At 46.0% G+C, this 23,551-nt stretch overlaps 1 protein-coding gene across 1 annotated transcript in view; it reads left to right on the forward strand.

Moving 5' to 3' along the window:
* Nucleotides 1–23,551, forward strand: part of LOC119456360 (structural maintenance of chromosomes protein 3-like) — a 248,837-nt gene that overhangs the window by 89,618 nt on the left and 135,668 nt on the right. Inside the window, 7 exon segments of the mRNA XM_037718076.2 lie at nucleotides 1,623–1,773; nucleotides 5,868–6,017; nucleotides 11,913–11,982; nucleotides 12,048–12,129; nucleotides 14,908–15,099; nucleotides 21,965–22,039; nucleotides 22,117–22,225. Coding sequence (XP_037574004.1) covers nucleotides 1,623–1,773; nucleotides 5,868–6,017; nucleotides 11,913–11,982; nucleotides 12,048–12,129; nucleotides 14,908–15,099; nucleotides 21,965–22,039; nucleotides 22,117–22,225 — 829 coding nt within the window.

The following is a 23,551-nucleotide window of genomic DNA, read 5'->3' on the forward strand; positions in this document are numbered from 1 at the left end:
TTCCAAGTCACACCAGCCGTGGTTGCTCAGTGGCTATGGTGTTGGGCTGCTGAGCACGAGGTCGCGGGATCGAATCCCGGCCAAGGCGGCCGCATTTCGATGGGGGCGAAATGCGAAAACACCCGTGTACTAAGATTTAGGTTCACGTTAAAGAACCCCAGGTGGTCCAAATTTCCCGAGTCCCCCCTCTACGGCATGCCTCATAATCATATCGTGGTTTTGGCACGTAAAACCCCATAATTTAATTTTTTTTTAAACCTTCAAGTCGCTGTGGTGTGCTGCCAGAGTAACGAGGACTGCATGGCGTTTCATTTCGTGCGTCAACCTGTACGCTTCCATCTTTGAACAAACTGCGCATTGTGAATGGCAAGGGGTCAACCAACAAGAAGCTGCACGCCTAGATAGAAATGATGACCCTGCTGGTGTCTGTGGCGATTAGGAATAGTGTTCTCAAATACCTCGAGCACCCAATATGTCCTGAACAATGAAACCTCCTGAAGAGGCTGCTTCCATGTCAGCACTGTTGAAAGGCTTTGATAAGCTCATCAACCAGCAGCAATTTTTCACTGCCACAAGCGCAAATTGAAAGGTAGGTGCATGATGAAATTTTGGACCAAGAAGAAGCTCTATGTGAATGGTGGTGTGAGTATGGGGCTGACTGTTGGCATCAGCTAGCACAGAAATAATTTCCAAAATCAGGCGCTAGTGTGTCCAGTCAGCAGCTATTTTCGCTGTCTGAAGGAATTATGACATGCAAGAGGGTGATCGCTGCTCCCCAAACATGTTGACCAGCTATTCTTCCTTCATGACAACATTAAATAACTGCAGTTATGATACTGCCCAGAAAAAATGTTATACTAGAGAATTTTGTTGACCAGAAAGCATAATTTTCCTGTATGTTATTGGCTGTGCAATGAACTTGCTTCTTTTTTTTTTTGTACCTCTGGGTGGTGAATTGAATTGAACTTTTTCAAAAATATTTTCAAAAAATATTTGAATCGATTCACACTTCATTTTCATTATTCAAATTCGCTTTGAAATTGGAAATTTGGTATTCACACACCTCTACAAGTAATGGGTGGATGACTCATTTGCCGTTGCTTAATAGTGTTCGTCGAAGTAAACGGAAAAAAAAAAAAAACTTTTTTTATCTTCAACTGCCTGTATTTAACTCGTGTTGAGCTTTACCAAGCTGCTCGAAAACGAACAATTCATGCTCCGAACTTGCTCCAAAGTTCCAAATATCTTGCACCCCGAGTTGCTCAAAAACTCCCTTGGCCGCTTTGATCCCTGTCTCTGTTGCATGGCGTGCGATTTGAGATGTGCGTTTGCAAGCAACTGCATGTGATACAAACATTTGATCATCTGTGCCTGTGGCAGCTTCTATTTAATTTATTGCCTAGGTATTCTTTCAAGGCAACACTGAAATTTTGTTATATTGAAATCACGTTAAAAACACTACCTTATATTGAGGTTCAACATACATGGTGTTCTGTAGACAAGATGTTACAAAAAGTTAAATACTTCGTTATATCGAGAATATTGTTATGCTGAAGTTCATTATATCAAGGTTTAACTGTGCTTTCTTCTTTTTTTCCTTTTTTTTTTCTTTTTTTTTTCAGGATGCCATTCCCATGATCAGCAAACTCAACTTTGAGCCAAAGTTTGAGAGCGCTATGAAATACATATATGGCAAGACTCTAATATGCCGTAACCTGGAAGTGGCCACTCAAATTGCACGCACATCCAACCTGGATTGCATCACTTTGGACGGTGAGTTATGCTCAGTGCTGATTGTGCAGTTAACCATTTGATTATTCAGGCTCTGAGGCTACATGTGACTTGTGTATAATGGTAACTGGAAAGATTGATGCAGCATGATGGTTTGTTAGGCTAATCCACATGTGCATGTTATGGATATTGGTTGGTGATGTAAATGACTGAAATAGCTACATTTTACACACTTTGTTGTTGTTGACTTTGTTGTTGGTGATTTGTTGGCTTTCCGAATGCTGTTTGGCTGCTAGATGAAATGGTTTTGATAAAGTTTCATCATTTGCATTTTAAGATTTGGACGATTTTAAATGGTGCTGTTGAACCAGTGTTGCCAGGTTGTACGAGGCAGCGTAGCCCAAAGCTACAGAAATTGTAGCGCAAATGTAGCCAATCACAAAAAAAGAGCAAGAAATTTTGTAGCCAAATATAACCATGTTTATTTTCACTTTTATTTGTGTGTACATTTTCATATTCGGCTGCGGCAATCCTTTTTTGCACAACCCGTCGTAACAAAATGTCCATGTCACCATGACGGTCGACCTTTGACATCAACAACAGTGACATCATGCTTGCACACAGAACACTTCCAACGAGTTGCTTCAGAGGGCGAAATCACAGTGCTTTTATTTTATGACAGATAGTACTAAGTTATTATTTTTAGTTATTTACAGTAATATTAACTACGAACTCCACTTTTTAGCTGTAGTGAACGCGAAATAGCATGCCAAGAACATGCGTTAAAATAAAGTGACAGACAACAGATGCCACTCACTGTCTGAATCTATGTAAGCGAAGCTTTAAAAGATTACTGCGCAAAACGGCACACCAGTGTAAGAAGCGCGCGGTCGTTTTTGGCGACGAGAACGTCCAGAACGTAACTCACTCGAAATGGTGAAAGCTGAGACGGCGCACAAAGAGCAAAGGTAATCGACAAATTGAGAACAGTGGTAATCCTGTGAAAACCGGTTACTGTCAAAAAGCAAACCATGTTGATGTGCTAATAATAATAATTGCTGGGGTTTTACGTGCCAAAACCACGATCTGATTAGAAGGCATGGCGCAGTGGGGGACTCTGGATTAATTCTGACCACCTGGGGTTCTTTAACATGCACCTAAATTTAAGTACACAGGTGTTCCTGCATTTCGCCTCTATCGAAATGCGGCCGCGGTAGCCGGGAATCAAACCCGCGTCCTCGAGCCAACAGCGCGACACCTCACCTGCTAAGCTAACACGGTGGTTCACGCTCACGTGACGTGGTGCACTGATGTCATCGTGGCAAACATGTTGCGATATTAGTACAATGACTATCTGCATATATGACGTTACGCGCAAACCATCTATAAGTGAAAGCACCAGGACCCACGTTGGAGCTCGAGGTCTTGTTCCCAATCTTTTTTATACTTTCTAGCATACTTGGCCCACTTCTCCTCTCCGAGGAGGATGCTATCTTAAGTCCAACCTATCGAAATGAACCTCGAATGTAAGCACGAATAAAAATTAATCTCACAGGGAAAGGAAAATGGCAGTAAAGCTTAGCGTGAGAAACGTGGAGCCGGTCGAAAGCTGTGCCCGGCGCGATACTTCACTCAGAAGCCTTGGCCATGAACACACTGGAGCATGTCTTCAACCCGTGCTTCCCTTCTTTCATGTCGGCGCCACGATCGTCCCACCCTATTTTATTGTTCTCACTTTTTGAGCATAACCATGTGAGTACAGTGTACTGTGAAAAACCATCTATTCCCAGGCTCATCCCGATGCCCGGGGATTGGGTGCCTGACGATGAAGTGGGGTATAAGTTTGAGTATAAGTATCAAATAGGAAAGCCACCGGCTCAGACAACGGCGCAGAGGGGGGGGGGGGGGTATTTCGCGCACTCACAGCCGCGCAGCCGGCTCAGCCAGCTAAAACATAGTCTTCGAGATTTGTTTCTACTCCATCAGAGCCACCTCTGGAGCGTGGATTAGGGCGCCACGTATAGCCTAAACACAGCCAAGTCGCAGATTTTTAGTAGCCCAAATATAGCCACATAGCCAACTCGTCCAAGTCGACGGCCAAAATTTTTTTCTGTAACCCAATTTGGCTATATATAGCCAAACCTGGCAACACTGAGTTGAACCCACCCACAACAATTCCATGTATAACAATACATTGTTATATGACTACATTTCAGTGCAGTTACAATTTTTCAATCCTACCTATTGAAACTATTCTTGATATAACAAATATTTTTTTAAGCGCCTGGACAGTTATCACAAACATGTTAGTTGTTGTCATGATAAAAAAAGTGAAGGCAAAGTGAAAATATAATGAAATATATGTGATTGCTGTGCTAATTGTTTAAACTGTGCCAAGGAGTGAAACCTTCTACACTCGAAACCGTTTATAATGAACTCGATGGTTCTGTGGTCGTTGTATCAATAGTTCATTGTACAGTTAAACCTCAATATAACAAAGTGTAAAATTTGCACTTCGTTATATCGAAATTTCATTATATTGAAATTTGATGTTTTGTGAAAATGAGTAAGTCGCTGACAGAATTTTCTTACAACTGAATGGGATGTAAAGCTTTCCGGATTATCGGGCAATCTGGGAAAGACAAATTTCAGTGAGAAAAAGATTTCATTTGGTTGCCTTTGTGTGTCGGCGACCAAAGATGCGGTTTCATGCCATATTGACGATATCTTCACATCCGCAGTACGAAGTGAAGCAAGCCATGTGTCCACTTTGCCCCCGCAGCTGATAGTGTCACCCACAGTGGGGACAATGCCATCATTAAAAGTGTTGGCAGTGAAGAGTGAATGCTTCGTCTGCCTCTCGCTTCAATGCATCTCTGAAACTCGAGATTATACTACCTCCAGCACTAAACGCGTGGGAAGACAGCGCATGATGCCACGCCTCTCAGCTCACCCAATCTTTGCACACGTGGCAGAAAACCTCTAAAACAGGGCCTGCGGGCTGCGTGTGTGCTCAGTCATGCTGTCGCCATGCTCAGCCATAGCCGCGCTAAAGAAGGAGACGACTGCGAACCTGCCCCTTCCCCTCTCCCCTTCGCGTGCTTGATTGCGTTGCCGCGATCTCGCTGCCCTCTTCCTTTTCCCCTTGCTCGAGCGGGAAGATGGCGGTCATCAAGCCACTATCCTTCTCGGCTCACCCTCGCGTAATAGGATCTTATCGCACTTGGATTTTATACAGAGCAATGCACTGCTCCGCTTTGGCGGTTCGCTCTCTGTCGTACGGCGCGCCATTTGAGGGCTGCATTCATATGTCATTCAACTACTTGTCTATGTGTGTTCGGGGAAGTTTCCATTTATAATCTCGGTATTCCTTCACGGCAGCAATGAAATTTCCTTAAATTGAAGTCGTGTATAAACACACTTCGTTATATTGAGTTACGTTTAACATAAAATGTTAAATATTTCATTACAATAAAGTTTGTTATATTGAGGTTTAACTGTATAAAAAATGTTAGTCACTAGCTCTATCACAATGCCGAGGTCGACTCCCAGCCGTCTCTGCGTGGCCGCTGGCAAGTCATCCTGACACTGCTCTGCAGATAAGAAGTGTGACATTTAGAACACACAGGATATCTTTATATCAACTCGGAGCAGCTTTGAAATGGTTCGGAGAAGAAAGCCAAACTCTTTGCTGAAATCTGACAAACCCAAGTTGGTCTTCCGCGTCAGTACTGCTTCCAACGTCCAAAAACTCGCGCGCAGATGCATCAGAATGGGTTAAAATGAGATGTTTTCATGGATGAGCAGAGTACTATGTAAGTGCCATCTTGGCGACTGCGAGTAATCATTGCGCCGACCAAACCCTTCTCCAGAGGTGCTTTAAAAATTGCCGCACGGTGAAAAAGGAAAACAGGAAAAAGAAACGGAATAAATAGTTCCTGAATAACTTAGTAGATGGTTCTAGCAGTCGGAGAGCACTTGGAAAGCACCAAAATATGAATTCGCAACCATCGATAACGGGCTATTGATGGAAATAGGCACTGGCAGGAAAGTGGTGAGTCAGTGTGTGATCTTTAGGCACAAGCTGAGCTATGCTTGACAAAATGAAAAGTTTTTGCCCATCTCCATTGTGGCAGGGGACCAAGTGTCGCACAAGGGTGCCCTAACGGGAGGCTACTTTGACACTCGACGGTCACGGCTGGATCTGCACAAGGCACATATGCAGCTCATGAAGGAGATTACTGAAGTGGAGAAGCAGCTTGCTGAGCACAAGCAGAAACTGGCTGATATCCTCTGGAGTGCATTATGACTGGGGGCGTGTGGGCATCGCAGACAGACAAGTATTGATCACGTGGGTTACAATGCCGCAAAACCCATTGTCTCTTCTCTTCGAAAGAGCCACTGGGGCCGCGAGATGATGTCATGCATAGGCACTTGTGCATCACAAGTGTACAGTCTACTGTGTAGTGAGAACAACTTCCTGTGAGGAGCTGCTCAGTGAGGGGCAACAACAAAAAACATTGTGGTGTTGCATAAGACCCAAGGGTACATATGGAGTTACATGGTGAAGCTATAGACATAGCACAAATGCTCATAACACAGAAGCTAACAGGGCTAGACATGTCGCGCTTTCAGCTGAATGCGGGCCAAGTAAGCACAACGACTGGCACAAGTCATCCATACAGGAAGGCTGCAGATTGGCATTGCCCGTGATTTACACATCCCACCATGACGGGGGCCTGGCCAATGCTTCTTCCTGCAACGGCATTGTCTTTTTTTTTTTTTTTTTTTCTTAAAAAGCAGCATTAGTCAGTGTTGAGACACATGTTGGAGGAGAGGAATTAGTGCTTGCCTCCTCACACCATTGCTATCTTGGCTACTAATAAATCCTTTTAAAAATTCTTTGAGGCTCTTTTGACAACTGCTGGTACATAACCAAAATTTCCCTGAAGCCTTCCCTCTGCGGGAAACTTTATGATATTTAAAAAATGGTGTGAGGTGAGCTATAGTACCCTATCACAGCAGAGTAGGACAACATGAGGAAGAAAATGAAGGTTTGTGGGCATTTGAAAGTCGCACTAAAATGAATATAACACTGTAAATATTGTTGTAAAAGGGGCGGCCCTGCTTTCTCCCTTTTTCTTGATGCGGTTTTGTGCGCTGTGCATTGCTTCTAGAAAGGAGCTGTGACATGGTAGGCGAGAGCTGTGAAGTCTCTCCTCGTGAGAAGACTGGCTCAGAAAAGGGTTTTCGATTGAATTTGCAACTGTTCTTACGGCATTTATAGGTGTAGTAGTTTTGAAACGCTGTTCGCAACACCACTTTAAAGAGCATCTTTGTTTCTTGCTGCGGTTGTGCTGTCTGAAACATTCTTGGGTGGCCAAGTTCATTTGATGGGCCGCTCAATATTTTAGTGCAAGATGAGTTTCACGCTGCCATGAGCTATTATGTTGGTTTACCATTTTTAGAGTGTAGCTGTGTGGGAGAAGGCCAGCAGTATGTTGCGTTTGCTTCATTACACCCAGAATCAAATTTTTCTTCTGCATAGTATGAGGTCCTGTTTATCCTAGCTTCAGCACACATTGCTACACAGCGCATGGGTTCACGTGGACATACGGTTTGTATATGGTAAGTGTAGGAACATCCTTTGAGGATGTGCCTTTTGCTTATCATTGCCAAAACCATACAATCCATTTATTGTTAACAGCTAAAACTCTCTCCATTGTATGTAGACACATTGGTAGTCCCATTTTTTTTTCAATAACTTCGAATAATGAAGGTTGGAACAGGGGTGCACTAAATAAAGTAATTTTATGATATTCATTTTAAAATGCTTGGCAGTGTGAGTACAGCAATATGTGCAATGCATTGCAGTTCATTTCTGATTGTACCAGGCATGTCTACCTAACAGCACCTTTGTTTAGTGCTTCGTAAAATTGTGTCTTTACTTCCAAATGGAACTGACACTTGCAGGTAGTTCCCATGTGTCGCCCCAAGTGCACCTATTGAGGTGGGGGGATGCCTTTGGGTCGGGGACAAACACCGGGTTGGGGACATTCAGTAACTTCTGAACGTTTATTCTGTCTTCAATACAGGACTACTGGCATGAAAGCTGTCTATCTTGTAACTACTAAGCCTCAATTTCTTATGAATTAAAAAAAAATGGCTTCTTGTAATTCGACCAGTTCCAAATGCGCCCAAAGTGGCTTTTATTGTCAAGTGGGATATTCATGTAATCTATGGCACTCTAATGCATGTATTCACACGAGAAACCCTTGGGCAAAGAAGCGACAGCAGAGGCTCAATTATTGTTGAATTGAGAGAAAGGCTGAATAAAGGAGGAGGGTGATGTGTCCTTCAAGCACTAGCTGGTACGCATGAGTGGTTGGCGATACCTCTAACTTATCCTGCATCAAAGCTGTAATGAAAAGTGGATGTTTGTCTTGCTGTCATGGGATTGAGGCTTCATACCATAATTGCAAAGTGAACTGACGGGACAAAATTATATGAGAGGTCTTTGCTTCTCGGACCAGTAAACCGCCTCGGTGCTTGGGCATGAGATCACGGTCTCGACTGGTGATCGGAAGCAGAGATTGGGTCCGCGGGCGACATGCCAGCAACTACCACGAACACTTTCGCGCAGTGTGTTTTTGTGCTTGACGTAATGGCGAAGCTCGCGTGTAGGTAGAAAACTTCAAAGTGATGAATACGCTCATCACTCCTTCCACTTACTGCCTTCATGTGGCTTTCCCACTGTTAAAGCCCTACATAATGTAGTTTGCAATCGCTTTCATTGATCTGTTCCGAAATGGCATGGGCCAGTAACATCACTGTAATGGAATTACTAACTTGAAAGCGTATTTCTCTGTTTTCAAGCTCTGTTTCCAAGCGTTGCTTGAAAACAGAGCCGACCACTGGCACATCTGTCGGAGTAGCACGCATGTTCATAGGGCGTTATGTGCGCTCACTAAACCCATACATTATAATCATGTGAAGCTAAACATTTCGACAGAATTACCTGTCTGGTTGGGAAAATTGATTAAGACTTAGAGATTGACTCCAACCAAATAAGGAAATTTACTAGCCCGACGTTTCGGAACCAATTCGGCTCTTTCTTCAGGGGGTATTCTTCGGAGGTGGCGGTGTGCCGCTTTTAAAAGGTCCGTCGTAACAAAGGAGAGGAAGGGGGAGAGAGCGTAAGGTGCGGAGACACTTGGCAGGGCACCTGTTCTAGACAGACAAAATAGGTGGTGGGATGGGGTGGGGGGCTTCGGCGTAGCTGGTCGGCTGGGTTGACCGGTCAAGAAAAAATGTGATAAATGTTCGTGTAACAAGAAAATGTCGAAAATCAAGTTTTAAGAAATACAAGGCTGAAATTTTAAAATTAATGTTCAGGTATAAAACCAAGTTTCGATATGGCTAAAACCCAGCAGGCTCGTAGCTTGGTCTATCTTTGGAAACAGCATGGTATCGTTTTGCGCCTTTATTTTTCACCCGTGTTGTGTGACCCTTGTAGACTTGTAGGCCATATTCCTTAGATGATGTTGGTTCCCAAAGAACTGGAACCCTTGGATTTGTGTAAAACATTTCCTTGAGTCAAGAAATACTGTGTGTCACGATGAAGATGACACACACTTATCTGCCGCCTGTGCTCGTGTGAGGACCTTAGCCGTAGCTGCAGTCCTCCTTTTTTAAGTACATTTTTGGAAGCATAATCATCCCGTAACAATACTATAAGTTTCTCTTAAAGGGCCCCTAAACCACACACAGGTCAAAATTTAGTTGTGGTGTTTCAGTTGTGCGCGAGTCTACATCGAACACGTAGCCGCGAGAATTTTTCGAAATGGTGCCGTAATAGCGGAGTTACACGCGTTTGATGATCGAAACACAGCCCTCACTCGTTTCGCTCTTTCTTTCGCTACTCTCCTCGTCGGCTGGTCTCTCCTCCTCGCCGAGTGCTCCTCCAAATGTCACATGACATACGTCATCGCCAACGCACTTCTCAAAACACTGTCCACTTCCGGCTAAGGCACGTCCACGCTAGCGGCAAATATACCGACAGCGAACCGGCCTCCAGTGCCGTAGAACGTCTGCTGTGCGTAAAGCCCCTCCATCCACGCACCATTCGGCGAAAACATGAATGGAGGGGCTTTAGCCGCGTGAGAGGTGTCCAAAGTAAGTGGCAGTTCGGCCGGCGCACCGCCTGCAGCACAATCAACGGGCCATTCGGCAACCACGAAGCTGCGCACCTCCGCAACCGGCGACAAAAACATTGGCTGCAGCTTCTGTTTCTAGATAAAGCGATGCCTAAATTGTACGTTTTATGAAAACCTGTCAATTGTTAAATATGAACGAGAGCTCCGATATTTGTCAAGCTTAGCTGCAGTGCACGGGCTACCGATGGGAGACGACCGGCTCGGCCGTGCTTGCATCGCAGCTGACAGCGCCGCTAATATCAGCGTATTTTTCTTCTTTGTGTACACTTCTTGCGAAGAGCAATAACAACAATAAGAAAATATTGGGGCTTGTGAGCATCGGTAATTCATTCAGTAGTGCCGTCTGCTTTAGCTTTGAAGTGAACTGGAGAAGGCCTAGCGACGATATCCGCGCCGTCGAGCGATCAGCGATGGTGAGGCTGCCGCACAAATGGGTCCCGGTCTCATCCTCTCTACGGCAAGGAAATCTCGGCATTCGCGAGCAAAACAGCCGTCGAACGGCATGTGGCGAGTTACCATGCCGATAACATGGACGGGCCTTAGCCGCGGCTCAGCGCTTCTCGGCTACCCGCTCTTGCTGCCGTGCCGCCCCGTGCTCATGCGAAGCGTGCCGCTATGTACCCTGTGTTGCGCACACGTGTAGAAAGGCCAACACTGTCGGAGTCTGTTTGCACAGCTAATCGGACTGCTAAGCACGACTGTGTTTGAACGTGACCGATTTGGAACTTGCATTGTGGGCTGTAATTGCCGATTCGCAAGTGCGCACAAGCGAGCAACACGACGAGGCAGAGCAGGGAGCGCGCATACCTGCTAGCAGAAAACCGGAAGTCGTGGGTTCTTGTTTGACCAATGGACATTGTCACCGCCGTTGACATCACCAGATGCACCCTGGTGACATCGTGACGACCGCTGGGGATACCGGAAAGGCCAGGAGAGGAGGACGGCATTGTTTTAATGCCGTCGTAGGTTCTTGTTTGACCAATGGATATCGTCACTGCCGTTGACATCACCAGATGCACCCTAGTGACATCGTGACGACCGCTGGGAATACCGGAAGGCCAGGAGAGAAGGATGGCTGGAGCGCTACGCGCGCCCGCGGCGCATAGCGCTGCAGCATTTAGCATCGTTGATCATGACGGCATTCTGAACTTGATGCACGTGTTTACTTGAAATGTTCAAAAAATATCCGAGGTGGTTTAGGGGCCCTTTAAGCATGCTAACCTAACTAGTACGAGCTTCAAGAGTCAAACATACAAGCAGATGACTGGTGAAATGAAGTAGGTGTAATGTAAACAAACCAGCACAGCTGGTGACACGCAGCTCACTAGTGAACTAATTCAAGAGCACTATTTACCCCAAAGCACTCATATTAGCGTCTCAGAGCTAAACCAAAATTTAATGAAATATCTGCACGTACCAATAGGATGCGTGAAATTGTGCACATTCATAAACCTTATGTTTTTGGTTTCAGCTTCGAGTGCATACACAAGGGTTCGAAAAATGGCTGTAACTTTCGAAAGAGTTAAGGTGGAAATATAATCTTGAATAGACACGTATTTTTGGAATGTGAAAGGCAGAAAAGGGACGTCTTTTTTTTTTAATGTGTTTTTAAAGGTGGTGACACACCCTAAGTTTCTTCAAACTGCCAGATTGTGCAAGCATCTTCGAAATCCTCACTGTGCCCAAAGAATCAGTTAGCAGCGTTTTCAAGTAAATGTATGATAACCTGGTCATAGAAGTGTACTTTGTAAAGGACAGAATTAACTTGAGGGTCACCTTGTCAGGTGGTACTCATGGGCTGCTTTCATAATGGAAGGAAGTTGTGCTTTCTTGGTGAACTGCTGGTCTAGGTATATTGAGTAGCAATTAAAGGGAATGTAGATGTTGAAATATAGGGCATGGCTGTGTTTGCCATGTTTGTGTGACAATCCATGCATTGCATATGATCCCTTAATTAAATCTCACATACTGAAAGCCAGATCAACCAGGTGGTCAGTGACATGCAGAAAGCTGAGACAAAGAACAGCAAGAACAAGTAAGCCAATCTGTTTCTTTATGGGTAGTGGTTTGACTGTGGCGCTTTCTGGTCGCTTGACACAGGGATGTGTTTGACAAACTGAAGGCAGACATTCGTCTCATGAAAGAAGAACTCACAGCTCTGGAACGCTCTAAACAGCCAAAGGTGAGCAGCACTTATATTGATGTGTTCACTGGTTGCCGACAACAGTTATGAAATCTTTATGGAGTGCTGCACAAAAATCTCAGACTGTGGTGCACTGTGTGCGCATTTCCTTAAAGTGCAGTTTTTGCATAAGACAGGTAAGGGAGTAGCTAGAAGGTGGTTTGGTGCTGACTGATGCAGCATCTTGCTCTGCAAGATGCGCCGCTGTTAAAAGACAGTCGTGTGAGATGGCGTAAACTCGGTTACAAGTGACGGAAACTCCTAGGTGAGCCACTTCTTTTTATTTTACGAGTACTTGGAATGGTCTTCACTCTCATTGTAGCCCTAGAAAATCAGCATTGGGTAGCCCTGCACCTAGCAGCTGACTTTGGAGTGCAAGACATTACCCTGCCCACAATTTCTCTTTGCGGTTGCTCGTTCCAGAACAAGCAAGTGTGCGAGTATGTGAGCCTTGCGTTATGTCCATAGTTGGCAAAAGGTATGTGCCACCAAAATCTTCTTACAAAAAAAAAAAAAAAAAGAAAAAGTTAAGACCTCTTTATTCAATAGAGTGATGTCAACAGCACAGCAAATGACAACTGAAATGAACTTAATGAATACCTGTCATCTGCAACATCACGCAAACTTATTTTGGTGAAGAAAGGATATCTGAGACTTGCCTTGCTTGCCAAGGAAATACAGCATAGACTGCTTATAATGTAAGTCACCATAGTCGCAAATTTCTGCACTATAAGCAGTACCGCACCATAATCTAAACAACATGGAGGACAAGCAGCCGCGTGTGTCTAAGCATATGACCAGGATGTGGCTGGCCTCATTTGTGTTGTCTAAATGGCTCCTCTGCTTTCTAAGTGCCGTACAGCCATTGCAAAGCATTTCATTGACTGCACCCGACAAGATGATGCTGGTTAGGCCTAGCCAGCGGGGGATGTATGTCGAGCCAAAGACCGGCAATGTGCACATGTTAGGTGCGGACTGCGCGCCGCTGAGAGACGGCCCGAGCAAGTGGCTTACGTCACCTCCGCATGTCCGCGGAGCCCGCACGCTACCGCCGCATTTTTCCTCGTACGGTAGCCGCGTCTCCTCCTCCGCATCACCCTTGTCGGTCGTTGAGAAGCATGCTTACTGCATCACTTGTCTGTGGAATTTCCCGGCAACGGCATTACAGTAAAACCCCGCTGATAAGTTTTTCACGGGACCGTAAAAAAAAAAAATAAAAATTAAGAGCTGGGAAACGCAAGAGCCGAGAATTTCGGAAAAATTGTGAAATGAGAGTAGTGGTGAATTGTGTTTTATTTTAATTCATACGTTTGAAAAAACGTTGCAGTTTCGCCCGAAAGCCGAAACATTGTTTGCGATAGTTTTATCGTCCGTATAAACTTGTAAACATTCGCTTATTAACTATATTAACGAGCACAGTGTCAGCGCGCACAGGCAAACATGAACGTATCGCACTCGATGAGCGCGGGCACTCGCTGTCGAAACGCTGGCGTGAGGAAGCGCGGCATCAACAGCGAGCGATGTGACCTGTGTACTGTCTCTCGCTTCAACGCAAACGGGAGCGCCAAGAACACACAGCAGGCACAAAGCTACGAGCCGCCGACGCACCTACACTGCCTAGACTCTGCCCCCAACGCAGTTCGCTTTCAAGATATGGCCCGCGCGACTGCATGTCACAGCGCAGTACGCAGTTGATGCCAGAGTACAACGCTGCCTGCTATCCCTCCCTTGCCCTCCCCCGCAGTGCCTCAAGCACGATGGAAGGTGCGCTTCCTCCCCGCTTTTCTTCCTTGCGCGCGAGATTTAGCCACGGCCGTCAGTTCCCCTTGCACGCTTTCACTCGCATGTACAGCATACGGCGCGCGGCGACGGCATTATCGCCTGCCACACTAACGGACTCAGCTCTCAATTTCGATGTTTATGCGGAACATCAATGCGCCAATACCATTTTTAGGACCCCAATGCGCCACAGGCACCATCCTTAAATAGCAAATATGGATCTCAAAGGCCATGCTTTTACTGGCGGAAACCAAAAATATGTCATAGGTGTCGCCCCGGCCACTTTGGGCGGCCAATCCCGTCGTCAAGCCACCAAGCCAAGCGACATGAACAGTCAACATGGCCGCTCGAGCCGGCAGTTCGCAACGCATGATGCGGGAACGATCCCACAATTGCGACGCAACAGTGGGGTTACCAATGCATTGGGTCCGATGGGAGCTATGCCGGCACTGGCCGGAAACGACGTAACAGCCGGGAAAAGGCAGCACCTGGAAACGTAACAGCGAGGTTCTACTGTATAACCGGCATTTCGTCTTGCGCGGCTGCACTATGAGAGGTGTGCGTATACATTGAGAGTTCTATGGGAAGATAAATGGGACTCAGGAAAGACCGCATTATATCCGGTCCTGCACTATAAGCGTATTCTGTATTCTAGCGACTATTGGGCCTGCAGCAAACAAAACTTGTGTGCCATCTGATTTAGGAGCCTAAGATGATGTACTGTGTTTACATAAGTAGTTGTGCAAGCTAATGTGCAACCTTAGATCACAAGTGATTGCTATTTGTCGTATAACTTCTTGGGCTGGCTAGGTATGTTCATAGTGTCAAATCGAGCCGTTTCTCACTGCTGCAAGCCTGGCTTGGGCTCGTGCACAGCATATTAAAATGGTCGGCATCACATAAAGAGACAGTAGCGGCTCATGCGTACAGTAGGGGATATTAAAAAATGGGCATTCTAGATCAAGCCACGAATGGAGTCATTGTGCGGATGAAATGCAGGAGCGCAGCCTGGCTAGCCTCGACTCGAGCCTCAAGTCAATGGAGTCAACTGAGCAGTCCCTCCGTTCAGAGCTGCAGCAAGACCTCCTGACACAGCTTTCAGTTGCTGACCAGCAGGAGGTAGACCGGCTCAACGATGAAATTCGCCGTCTCACCCAAGAAAACAAGGAGGCCTTCAGTGAGCGCATGCGGGTACGTTGTTGCATTCCACCTCTTAGAAATCACTTGAGCTAGGCATGAGGCAGCTATTGGTATCTGCAGTAGGTAATTTCATTTCTAGGTGTGCTTTTTTTTCATGTCACCTGTGTAGGCAAGCTATTGCTTTTCTTCAGTATGCTGTCCCATCAACCAAACTTTTGTTGCAGTTATGCTGTCATGCTATGGCTTTTTTTGCAGATCACTGAAATGCGGCACTAACGTATAGGTTCAGAAAATGTTTTCAAACAAATAAATAATTTCAAATGTTTATATTGCATACCCTCTTTTAAAAAAAAACATTTTTTGTGTGTGTGTGTACATGTGTGTTTTGTAAATGTTGTGGATTCCGGCAGACGGAAGACAGACAGGGACATTTGTGCACCAAAGCACATATTTATAATTAAAGAACAAGTATGATTAGCGGTGTGCAAATACTGAATAGTAGATTCAAATATCAATCGAATTGAATTGACTATCATGCAGTTTTTCACAAAATTTAATTTTGCTGTTGATTTTTCATGCTCTGAGTTTTGGAAATGGCTAGCTATGTTGAGGTGTAGGAAAGCTAAAAGCTGCCTTGCAAAGTACGTTTCAGAACATTCAAGGTGTGCAGTCATCTATTTTCATGTAGGAGCATTAAAATTTGTAGTATTATTGTAGTCCTATTGCTGTAGCCACCAGGCATGACAACAGTTATGAAATTTAGCGAGGCAAAGTTTTCATCTCAAAATGCAGGATTAGAAAAATTATGGGAGTAGGGAATAGCTTAATCACCATGTGCAAACAAACATTCAAGTGAGACACTAGGGCTTGGATTTTTCAGTTTTTACCGATAGGTGCCGAAAACTACCTGCCCATTCCAACTTTAGGCATTTGGTTTAAACCAAAAAGTGCCTAATTTAAGAATTCGTGATGATTTATCCCACTGGGATCGCACAACGTGACCCTCGTAAGTGGGTTGGGTGCTTCTGCCTCCTTACTCAGGCTCGACCGGTACGAAAGGTCTCATGTGTGTGTGAGTGGGGGCTTCTGGACGAGCAAGCCCAAATACTGTGGAAAAAGTGATGCGTTCCAAGCAGGAGCTGTCACCAATGCACCTGGGGCACAAATGGGGCACAGTCAGAGATTTAAATAGGCACAAGCCAAATGGTTATTGTGAACAGAGTATAAATAGAATAGACGGGAAAAGATTTTAAGGAGGTGTGGTCGGAGCCCATCAGTCTGGGGCCCCACTGGCCTCTGCCGCCTGCCCGACCTGGCTAATTAAGGACTTTAGTCCTGCCAGGTCGGAGCGGGCAAGCCTTCCACTGCTTCAATGTAATACTGTTATTTGAACTATGAGGGTGCTTAGTGCACTCCCAGGTTACATGTATTAGAGTGATTATGCCACCGCACCAAGGGCACTTGGCTTTATAGCGAGTGGGATACATGGCGTTTAGCATTTTTGGATGGGGGGAATACCCTGGTCTGTATTTTGCGCCAATCGGCAGCCTCTTCCCCGCTAAGTTGTGGGTGAGACGGCGGGTATTTTTTGCGGACTGCGCACTGATGAGCAAGGATATCTTTGGAATTTAAATTGATGGGATTTTGTGAGGGATACTGCGAAGGGTTGGGGTTAGAAGAGGACGCTGTTGCTCGGTTAGTAGACCCTCGAGATAACGTGTTAGCCTGTTCGCTCCCCTGTATCCCCGCATGTCCCGGGCACCAGAGTAGGCAATGAGTGATTGAAGTGTTTGGGGATTATCGGGAGGCTAGCCGCAGTCATCTGCCCCTTGAGAAACACACGACATGTCTCCCGGGAGTATGGGACCACAACAGAGTCCCTTTGCGAACACTCGGTGTGAGCGAGGGCAATCGCCACTGCTAACATTTTGGCCGAGGTAGGGGATCCTGCCGTGGCCGACATGGTTATTTGCTGCTAGCAGATTGCGTTGATGACTGCCATGGCATACCTCCTTTACTAGCGCTGCCCGGTCGCCTCTGCATACGCAGCTGCGTCCGTGTATTACGTATTGTACCTAGGGTTATTGGTGTACGTCGATTGAATATGTTGTGCACGTGCTTTATGCCTTTCCTTGTTTTACTCGGGATGCATGTTCTTGGGAATTGGAGCTATTGTAATTTTGGATCTCCCCAAAGGAGGCAGAGGTACGGCCTGTTCGGTGAGATAAATGGGGGTATGCTTAGATATTGAGTCGAGCCAATATTGCCCTACCAGTTTTTGTGAAGATGAGGCGTTCCCTCTGTCGCATCACAGTGGCCTGCCTGAATTCGTCGAAAGTATTATGTACTCCCAAAGCTAGCATTTGCTTTTTGGGGGTACATTTAGGCAGACCCAGAGCCGCCTTGAAAGTGGTTCGAATTATTGCGTTGGCCTGCCTTTCCTCCTCTCTGTTCAGGATTTGGTAATCTAAGCCATACGTGATTCGACTAACCACTAAGGTCTGTACGAGCCTTAGGGTATCATCTTCCCGCATTCTGACCTTTCGATATGTCATTCGACCTCTCATTTGGGCTATGCTGTGGGTTGCAGATTTGAAGGTTTTGAGCGTCTGTGCTGCTCTCCTGTCGCTCTGAAGAAAACCTAGGACTCGCATCGTGGGTACCTCTCTGACTGCTTGGCCCTCAACCACGATGATAATCAACCCTCTGAATTTATAGCCTTTCGCGTGTATCCGGATGACTTCGGATTTTTTGGGGCGCGCACTCGAGCTCGCTCCCTCGGGAAAATTTCTCTGCTCGCCCACAGCGTGATGTCATTCGTGTAGAGCGTGTAACCTAGGTCGGGTATCCGATCCAGATTGCTCGCGAGGTGACATATCGCCATGTTGAAGAGCAGAGGAGATATCACTCCTTGAGGTGTTCCTTTGTTTTTAAATATCTCTGATGTGATTTGGTCTATACTAATGCTCGCCTCGCGGTTGGAAAGAAACGCCCTTACGTAATTGTAGGTGTGCTGACAAAAACCCACGAGTTTGAATTCCTTGACCTTTGAGGTCCTTCAAGGTCTAATGCTAGACTAGTCTCTCGTATGTACGGTATATTAGGAGGAAGTAGGAGGAACGCGTCTTGACACGATAAGCCCGGTCAAAATCCTACCATGGAGTCCGGGAACCAGCTCTTGAAGGTGTCGTTCCAGTCTGGTGTGGATCACCCTTTAATAGAGCTTACCCAGGCAGGACGTGAGAATACTGACCGGAGTGTGTCGATCGAGGGATTCTTTTTCTTTTTTGGTTTGTGAATCATGATTAATTTAGCTAATTTTTATTCTTGGGGCAAGTCTCCCTTGGCTCAGTACTTGCTATTGAAAATCTTTATTTTCGCTAGGGCTGCCGAATCCACATTTAGAATCGTTGAATTTGTGATCGAGTCTGGCCTGGTGCAGAGTTTTTAACTGCGGTTTGTGCTGCCTCATAGACTTCCGCCGCATGCGTTACTTCTTTGTATAATTTAGTGTTGACCTCCCCCACGTATTGTATCATGCGTAGGGCGATCCTGTCGCGGGTGAGGGTCCTTTGTAGATGTATTTGTTCTGAAGGCCGTCGACTACTTGTTGGTCTGTACCCTCGAAGTTTTCTGCTATAATTTGGAGCTTCTTGTTATTCTCAGCATGTGTGCTCATCTGGTCTAGCATGCTTCGTAGTATTTGCCACATACGGGTCGTTCCCAGAGTCCCTGAAGGAGTTCTGCAGAAAGTCGCCCACTCTTCTTTAGCTAGCTTGTTGGCGTGGCCTTAGGCTTGCACTGTCAAATAAGTGGTGGGTTTTCTCGGGTGTTTGTTTAGATGTTGTCTTTTCCACCTCTTGGCCAGTGTCGACCTCTCATCCCATAGGCTGACCAGGTAAGATTCAATCACTGGCGCCTCCGCTGTGCGCTCAGTGGCTTTGCTTGTGTTGCCGTGCACTTGTTGAAGGAATTGAGTCCATTCCCGCGTGTGGGTCAGGGTGGTATCCGACTCCTCCAGTGTCCTCTGGAGTTCTCAATATCGAGGCCAGTCGGTTAACTTAGTGATTCCTATTGTTGTCCGTATGTTGGGCATGGAGAGTGCTATTCAAATAACGTCGTGATCACTTCCTAGGTTTTTGTCGAGGGAAACCCATTGTGCGTCACTGACGTTAATTGTAAATCCGCGCGGCAATTTAAATCGGGCCAGGACCGATCCGGTCCTGGCCCGATTTGTGTGACCCGATTTTTTGTGCCGTGGGAGGCACAAAAAACCTGCTTCGCGGCAGCTTTTGTGCGGCCCATTTTTCCGCTAGTGTCGCCAGCCCTTAACACGTTGTTCGTGGGTAGTTGGAATGTAATTTAATCTAGTACACTTGAATATAATCCTACGAGTTTCAGAAATACCAGTTTGCAGTAGTATCATTCAATTTCAGGTGAAAATGTGGTCGTATCAACTGCATGAAAATCTTTCTGTGGTTTTACGTGCCAAAACCAGTTCTGATTATGAGGCACGCTGTAGTGGAGGGCTCCGGATTAATTTTGACCACCTGGGGTTCTTTAACGTGCACTACAACGCAAGCACACGGGCGTTTTTGCATTTCGCTTCCATCAAAATGCGGCCGCCGGGGCCGGGATTCGATCCCGCGACCTCGTGCTCAGCAGCGCAACGCCTTAGCTGACTGAGCCACCCCGGCGGGTGCATGAAAATACATTGCTCCTATGGGGCACTGGCCGGGAAACAAAAGAAAAAAAATGTATCGTCCTAAAAAACGCATTACGCAGAACGGTATCAACGAGGTTCCACTGTATACAACTAATGCTAACGTGAACTCCTCTCACACTCCACTCCTTCGTTGGCCTACTTTCTAGGGCTGTGCCACAATAGCCCGAATGCGTTGTTATGTTATCCGTGACATCACACTGACATAGAGGTGCTGGTGTTCGGGCGCAACATTTAAGACAATAAAGTTCGACCTTTATCTAGCAATCAACCTCTTACTCTAAAACTAACAAAAATTATAAGTTTTGAGATAGTATTCTATTTAAGTGGCCTCATGGAGAATAATGGCCGCAGTGCCACACTTTAAAGCCTATAGGAAGAAAGACTTTTCTCAAAGAAAAGCTTGTGTTTGCTCTCTGTCACATAGGCACACTCTTGTGCATTCCAATGCCTGAACGGAAGCTAATTCTTGGTAAATGGCAATGGCCATTAAACACCGACTACAAACGCTGAATTTTTTAGCAGTTTGGGAGCGTAGTAAGTAAAACTGCACAGCAAATATGTCTTTCACGTCTCATTGCAGACTTTCACGTTTCAGTGCAGACTGGAAATGCCAGGCTGTGTTCCACGGCTACTGCACTACTATGTGCAGCTACTGTCTGAGAAATCGAAGGTTCATCCGTCGAGTGCTCGACTGTAATGTGCAGGTTCTAGTTTCAAAGCAGGTCTCTGAGGCAGGGCCTCAGAAGACCGACTCAAAGGACAAAGCCGTTTGTTGTAGAACGCACACGCAAAACGTTTAATATAACTAGAACGAAAAGAAAGCCATAAACCAAACACACAAAGATAACATGAAACATGTAGCTAGAATGCTAATGATATCAGGCAAGTTCGGGCAGGCTGCGGGTGTGCACTACAGTCTCGACGCGGCGAAGCGGAGATGAGACGACGAGATAGGTGGCGTCGGTCTCACCAATGGTCGGGGTGTCGAATCGTTGACCGGGCTATCAGAGCGTAGCAGCTCTGGCGTGGAGAGAGAAGGCAGATGGCTTGGCAGCACGGGGAGACGGCGGCAGCGTTCTGGCCGGGCAGCTGGTTGTGGAACTCGGGCCCGTAGCCCGACAGCTCTCGTTCTGCCCACAGGCGCAGACGCTCGCCGGCCTCAGGCAGCAGTTCCTGAACGGATGGAGTAGCGACGCCCAGGAATGGGTTGGCAGGAGGCCCCGGCCGGGTGAAGTCCCGGTGGCTCGGGTCCGGAACCCGACGGCCGTCTTCAACCCCCGATCCGGTGGCCGACCTTCTCCTGGTGCCGCTTCTGGAACTCCTCCTCTCTTCTGCCAATGCGGCTCGTTTTTCTACCGCTCTGGCCGATTTGTCGTTTGGTCATTGGTCGCTCAAAGCTCCGTGTTTTTTTGCGATTGGATGCTTTTACTTTTATTTTCTTCTCTTGCGCGTACGTTCACGTGTCGACCGCTCTTCGACATTGTCGTCTTTAGCCAACACGGAATTCACCTCGGCGCACGCACTCCTTGTCGTCTGCTTCTCGTCTCCTGAATCCACCGCACTGTGTCGCGCACTTCACACACCACGACGACAGAACTCACTGAAATCGCCCCATCGACTGGCAGCAATGCGAGGCGTGGCGCTATATATAGACCGGCCACACAGTTGCGGCTTCCTGGCAACTGCAGCTTATGCAACCGTAATATTTACCGGGAAATGCTTGCGGCGAACACTGTGTGTGAAGTCGAGCTTTCTGGTTCTTTTTTTTTCTTTCCCCCGCATGGCCGGCGCTGCGGATGCGTGGAGGTGAGTGCCATCTGGTGGTGCTTCAGGAAACCCAGTGCCCATGCGACGCACGCCTCCTATTGATTGGCTGTGACCACGTGACTTTTTGTACCATCTCCGAGGCCGCTGCCGGGTTTTCCTCTTCATGAGCTAAATAATGCTTTCGCATTAGTAATTCAGCATACGTAAATGTGAGGTCATGTGATACGCAATTTTTTAGCGTCACAGCAGGGCCTTCTTGAGCTGCTTGGAGTGTCACAATATAAATAATTATTCTATCATGCTTGGCTCTGATTAGTGAAAAACATGTCATTTCATGTCATGTGAAATGCATGTGAATCTGTAAAAACTAATGTCTATAAGTCACTGTGGTTTTTTGAGCATGAAATGTCTTCCAATGTGCAGCTTGAGGCAGAGAAAAACAAGCTGGAGAACCTGCTCAACAACAATTTATATCGGAGGAAAGAAGAATTGGAAGCTGTGAGTTACGTTTCATAGATAACTTGTGGTGTTGGGGACGAACAATTAAGGCTGGTACTTTCTTTTTCTGAATGAAGGCATTGCAGGAAATTTCAGTCGAAGACAGGCGGCGCAAACTGGAGAACAGCCAAGCAGAGTTGGCAAGTGTGAATGCACGCATCAGTGATGTCAACACTAATTTAAAAGGCAAGCATGTTTTCCTATTTGTGTTTATATGCACTCAACTTTTGACCATGCTACAATTGGAGCCTGAACAATTCTGGTTTAAGTGTTTCAACGAGTGCTTCGCATCTATTGTTTTAAGCAGTGCAGGAGAAAAAAAATACACTGTGTATCTTGATACAGAACACCAACACTAGAACATAAGTTACAAATTTACTGGTCTATAAAAAAAATATTTAAATCCGAGCAGGTTTTGGGGTTATCTGATAAGAAGAAAACTTCCAGGAGCACTTGGTTCCCATGGCAACGGGGCAGCATTTTACTTGAGTAGATGATGCTTCATTTGTCCTAGTGCTGCTTTCTTTTATTTGGAGTGTGCAGTTATATGGTGTTTTATAACTGTTCCATATGGGCACAGAACATGGCATTAAATTGCTAATGCCTTACATTTTGTAGGCATTTGCATGATGCCACATGGACAAATTAAGTGTCAATTGCCTTGTTTGTTTTTTAATGTGTTCGCCAGAACTCATTCGACTGAGAAATGCATACTTTTCATAGCTTGCGCAGTGCAGTATAATTGAAGGATTTGAAACAGCGTCTTTCATGAAAAAAATAGTTTAAACAATACTTTCAACATAACAGCTCCTGTCAGGAGTTACTCTTAGCGAATTTGCTCAGATCGGCATTGCAATGGCTTCAGTGTGGCAGGCGCTATTTTGCTTTTGGCCTTCGTATTTGACATGCAGCAGTAGTGATCCAGCTGCCCCATTTGCGCCAATTTGCTACAATTATACTTTCCTGCTCCCTGCAGCGCCAGAGCTGTTTTATTTGCGCCAGATGTGCCAAACTACATGAATGAACGCGATCTTAGAGGGCGTTCATTTTCGAGTTGGCAACCATGTACCATGTGCTTGGTTCGTTTGGTTGTTTGTTCGTTCATTTCAGTAGGTTCCCGTGCCGACGAGACGTTTCATGTGTGTCATGTGTTTGTGAAAAACCAGTCGGCGAATGTTCATCGCCGACTCGCTCTTAAGATGGACAAAAGTAAGTGGTTTCTTTTTTAATTTCGTGGCATTTCTTAATGTTGTGCCGGTGAAATACTTCAGTTAAAGGCTTAGGCGATTGCGTACCGCTACAAGCATTACTGGCTGCACCTTGCTATTGAATGGGTACAGAATTTGTAACTTGCCTAGTTCTTCCGAGCTCTCGTCTACTTATGGTTTTCGTATCGGGAGTGTCGGAATTCTGTGCGTATGCGTACGAAGGTAGTCCGTGCTTTGTTTCGTGGTTCAGAACGTCCGCATCTAAAGCGCACGGCGCATGGTGCGAATTCGCGCGCGATCGCTC

The sequence above is a fragment of the Dermacentor silvarum genome, chromosome 1 (assembly GCF_013339745.2).
Source record: "Dermacentor silvarum isolate Dsil-2018 chromosome 1, BIME_Dsil_1.4, whole genome shotgun sequence".
NCBI lineage: Eukaryota > Metazoa > Arthropoda > Arachnida > Ixodida > Ixodidae > Dermacentor > Dermacentor silvarum.